This window comes from Cylas formicarius, unplaced genomic scaffold (genome assembly GCF_029955315.1).
Source record: "Cylas formicarius isolate icCylForm1 unplaced genomic scaffold, icCylForm1.1 PGA_scaffold_5__7_contigs__length_24384050, whole genome shotgun sequence".
In the NCBI taxonomy this organism is placed as follows: Eukaryota; Metazoa; Arthropoda; class Insecta; order Coleoptera; family Brentidae; genus Cylas; species Cylas formicarius.
Genome location: NW_026844341.1, coordinates 19955548 through 19960447, shown reverse-complemented (window position 1 = coordinate 19960447; position 4900 = coordinate 19955548). Strand labels below are relative to the sequence as shown.

Below are 4900 nucleotides of genomic sequence, written 5' to 3'. Positions count from 1 at the left end.
CGTAATTGTCCCCTCATTTGAAGTTTCCTTTACGCCCGATGTGGTTCGTGGGCGTCGGCTTTTCGAACTTTTCGCACGTCCGTGCGAAAGAAAGTGTTTACCGAAAATCGAAAAACGATTCGATCGCTCGCAACTGGGTCAGAGGTGAAAGTAACAGAAACTCAGGCGACGTTACAAAAAATACTTTTATTTACAATAAAAAAAGGGGGCGGACCTGCGGAACACGGAGTTCAATACAAATTCGATATAATACTGTCAGCAACTTTCGCGTCGAAAAACTCCGATCTACATATATAGGAAAAAATTACGCACCGGGTTCCGGAAGGACACTTACGAGCTAAAATAAATTACAAATAAATAAACCTACAGTCTAGTATATATCACAAGTATAATACAGCATTTCCGGCGCCCCTCCACCGGCACCAAGGCACTAACGTTCCGCCTAATCTAATATTTGGAATGCTTAGATTTGCGCTTGCTCGAAATTTTCCCGATCGCACCCCGTACGATTTACCAGGCGCGCTCAATAAATACAATAAATAAATAAATTAAAAACTTTACACTAAATATCACAGGCTTGGGATTTTTGTTTCATTTCGATAGCGCACGAGGCACTCATCTCGTCGCAGTCTTTCGCTTTTTGCTCCTGCTCTTTTTCTTGCGCTTCAGCATCTTCAAGATCACTTTGCTCTGCTTGAAGAACTTGCGGATCTTCTTGAAGAACTGCACGTCGAGCATCTGCGCCCTGGAAAGGTCCGCCGTTTGAGGCAGGCACTTGGTGTTGAGTCGCGGCGCCTTGGTCAGCGTCTGGACCGCGACGCCGTGATCGTGCATCATAGTTTCGTTGAACTCGCATATGGTCAGCCGCAGGCTGTTTTTCGTTTGGTCGAAGAAGCTCCGCCTCTTCTCGAAGTCGAAGTTGACGTTCGTCTTGATCGGCAAGTCTCGCAGCTGGTTGAGGAAGAAGTAGAACTCGATCATCGAGTGGTAGAACCTCTGATGGGCCTGGATCGATAACGAGACTTAGTTGCGAAAACGAAAGATCGACAAAATACTCACGGTTTTTAAGTCCGAGGCTTTTCGGAGCGGCTGCATCATTCGGTTCAGCTTCGGGCAGTTTCCCGACACTCGTTTCAGACTCTGAAATCGGATCGAGGGTTCGTTTAAATTTTTCAAGAGATAATTGTTTTACACTCACTTTCGGATACAGTTTGGTGAGGTTCAGCGTCCTCAGTATCTGGTTGAGGTTGTTCAGTTGCTTGTCGGCCGGGCTACGGTGGTGCCTCACTACGTGGTTGTAACATGGGTTCAGCAACAGATCCAATTCCGAAGACGGCGCCGAACTGACGGTCCTCAACGCGACGACGAGAATCGCCGCCACGAGCAACTGCGAGCGAGAACCTGGAGCAAATGCGTAAATCAATACGAAGTCCAACGTGCAGAGGTGTCGAAAGACATCGCGTACCCATGTCACAAAACCATAGTATTAGGCGAAAGCGCCGCGAATAGATCGATCGATCGCGATAAGTGAAAAAGTCACACGGACTCGGGTCGGTCTCGACGGATGGTCGTACCATTCGCGATTCTGCACCAGCACTGAACGCTCTAGAGAGGATCGTGATCTGCGGCAGCCCTGGGCCTCAAGAACAATTGCTCGGCCAACCTCTCGGGGAGTTGTTCGTTTGCTACGTGGGGGTTTCGCGACTCGGTAGGCTTTGTCGGGTTGGTCGCGAGGTGCGATAGTACCGCTGTGTGGGTGGGAAAGCCGTGCGAACTTGGTGGGGGCGACGCGGGAAGGGTGGGTGATCGATTTTTCGGTCAGTACCGAGATGGGGACAGTCGAGAAGAGGCCGAGCGGCCGGGAGCTTCGGGGCTTCTCAAGGTGTGGGTTTATATATTTTAGGGGTGCGTAATTTCATTTAATAAGAATTGGAGAACTGAAGAATAAGTAGGTTATTAAGATACTGAAAAACTACTCCTCGAAGGACGAAATTGAAAAGCTTTTGAATGGTTTCTACATGGTGTTGCAATAAAGGCTTTTTTTATAAATTAGAACTCAAAATAGTAATGAAAACAGTTTTGTAAATTTTGATTTGGGCTTCTTGTACGAGAAATGTTCTCTTGTCTAACTCTGAATGGCAACAAAACAGTCAGATGTAATTTGACAAAAAGAAAGTCATATCTTCGGAAACGTTTTACACATTGTTTTTTTGTACCTACAGTGACGTTCGTGATTAGAAATATAGGTTCAATCGACTACGAATTGAATTTGCAAAAATTTGCATGTTTAGCAGCGGAATTCGCAAAGGTGTCGCCGTGAAATACCGCGTAACGTTAGGGGAAAATATTTGACATCTGTTTTATCGCGGCGGCGGTGGATCCCCTCGATCGATTTACGTTTGTTTTTAGTCACTTGGAAAAATTTCACACTGCGGTAAAATGTAATACGATCGCGTAAACGAAAAAACGGACCGTCGTCTTACCACGAGTCATTCCTGTCTCTGACCCACATAATAAAAAAAATTTGCCACCTATATATGGAAATAATCGCATCCCACAATAATGAATCACTGATTGGCTAAACCGCAAGCTAATGATTGTTTGTCGATCGGTCTGCTTCCTATGTATCGACATACTATTTGTACGGCAAGTGCCACGACCTCAGTTTTACAGGGGGTACCCACTTAACGACCGATTAATAGCACCAAATGCGACGAATTTAATCTAGAATAGATTCCAACGATACGGACAAATTAAATGCGGTTTAATGGTACTAGGTAAAATTTTGATTATTGAATCGTAAATTATCGTTATACAGCAGCTGATAAAACCCAAAGCGCAAAGAGAATGTAAATAAACGGAACAACTCAAATTTGTTGACCTTGTCCGAGTAGTTTCAAAGATCCATTCAAAGTTTGGTACCGACCCTTATTTTGGCACAATGTTGATCAAATATCGTAGACCGGTTCAGCTTTTCACGATATTTCACATTGTTTAACCTATTAAAATTTTATTACCTTTGGTATAAAATTAATCTTCTACCAACTTTTTTAACAATAATAAAAATAATTTTGGTTCATTAAATTTTTAAACTAGCAGGTGATTCAGCGAAAATGCCAAGAGATTATCAAACTTATCGAGCTTGTGGATTCTAAACGATCTAAATAATATATCATAAAAATATTGGCCCATTAGTTAAATACGTAAATTTTATTATGAGTCTTATTTTAAATGTTTTTAGTAAATTCTTTTTTTTTACTTTAATACTGTCAAAATTATATTAATTATATAAAATATTTTAAATCAATTACCTTTCACATATTTATTTTATAAAAAAATGTATACCGCTAACTGCATTACACACATACACACACACAGTTACAGTTTAGCGGTACATATAGGTTAAGAAAAACAGAATAAGAAGATGGGCAAAATTTTTGGTCATGAGCTAAGAGATAAACTCTCACAACGATCAAACGCTATACATAATATAACATAAAAACATTTGCCCATTGGTCTTATTTTAAATATCGAGAGTATTTTTAGTAAAATCATTTTTTCTACTATAATACTTTATATTACTTTACTTTATAATACTTTGTATTACACACACACACACAATTACAGTTTAGCGGTACAAATAGGCTAAAAAAAATACAGAATAAGAAGATAGGTAAAATTCTAAAATATGTAATGTAATACACAAATTTTCCGTGCAGTGGAAAATTTACATTGGGTAAATTGATCCCTATTTCGGTACAGAACGTGAGAATACTCATTTATTATCACGTATTACTCTAAGAATAAAAACCTGTCGTCTTTCGATATCCAACCAACATCGAAACGAAGAAAAACACCGACTTACCTTTAGCAAGACCCGGAGTCGAATCGGAAGTCATTGTCGTGTGTGTGTGTCGTGGTATTCCTCGTTTCGCGTAAAAAAAAAATCACTAAGCACCGAATCGTGTGTGTATTACGTACGTTTTATCTCGACGTCGCGATATGAGTCACGCCGTGTGCTGGTGAGACCGACGAAGCGTTGATCGTTTAGTGTGAACCATGGCGAGTGACTCCAGGGATATATATCACTCCCACCCGCACCTGGGGTTTGACGTACCGCGGACAAGTTCCCACACGTCGTCGCCGTCGTCGCCGTCGTCTCCGAAGGGTTGGTTATGTCACGGAGATGCCGGGTTCCGGTTTGAACCGTGAGGGATTCCCTGGCGACCTTTAGAGTTCAGGCGTATAATTGGATGTCGATCGGCGTTTGTTTTGATTTCGCACCGCGGCGAGGTCAATCGGCGAAACGCGGTTCTGAAATAATTGCACCGGTCGCCATTATTTATATTTCATTATTATACGGGGCGTTACACGAAAACCGTAAATACAAAAATTGTAGCTATTAGTGCGGCCCACAAAACTGTTGTAACCAATTAACCCTATTTTATATGAATTTTGATTTACGGCGAATAACTTGATCTGGAAAAGAGCAATTTTCGGGATGTTTTATATAATAAATGCTTGAAACGAAAGTTACAGCACCGGATGTCCTGCGTCTCTGGGTTTAAGAATTTCACGGATCGGGTAAACGGTTTTCGAGAAAAAGTTTTTTTTGTGGGAGTCAAAACAACCCAAAAAAAAAATTAAAAAAAATTGCAATATTTGCTGGCGCGCAGTTTAAATACCGGTGTAGACTTCTGCGAAATTTGAAGTCGATAGCTTGTTACATTTCTCAATATAGCACTGGATATCCTGAACACCCTGTACAATATGTGCAAATATTAAATACAAAAGTTTTAGCTGTCTCTGCGAGTTATATTGTCGTAGAAAATAAATTGAGTACTTACTAAAAGAGGAACTCAGTTTTTACGAATTCACGGCGCACCCTATATATTTTTGA

General features: G+C 41.2%; 1 protein-coding gene across 1 annotated transcript; it reads right to left on the bottom strand.

Annotated features, from left to right (window-relative positions):
- Positions 1-213: 213 nt before the first annotated feature.
- LOC132702367 (uncharacterized) lies at positions 214-4032 on the bottom strand. The gene is made up of 4 exons (XM_060670953.1): positions 3866-4032; positions 1199-1401; positions 1060-1140; positions 214-1005 (listed from the first exon to the last, which is right to left on the bottom strand). Exons 1-4 carry the CDS (start codon positions 3897-3899, stop codon positions 616-618), a joined length of 708 nt encoding a protein of 235 aa, XP_060526936.1. The 5' UTR covers positions 3900-4032; the 3' UTR covers positions 214-615.
- Between the last annotated feature and the right edge of the window lie 868 nt (positions 4033-4900).

Bases quoted from the DNA above. Each gene is read 5' to 3' on its own strand.
- LOC132702367 (XM_060670953.1), bottom strand. From the start codon at position 3,899: ATGACTTCCGATTCGACTCCGGGTCTTGCTAAAG. The intron at 1,141-1,198 runs GTGAGTGTAAAA...ATCCGATTTCAG, and splicing joins TCACCAAACTGTATCCGAAA to AGTCTGAAACGAGTGTCGGG. The intron at 1,006-1,059 runs GTGAGTATTTTG...TTATCGATCCAG, and splicing joins AAGCCTCGGACTTAAAAACC to GCCCATCAGAGGTTCTACCA.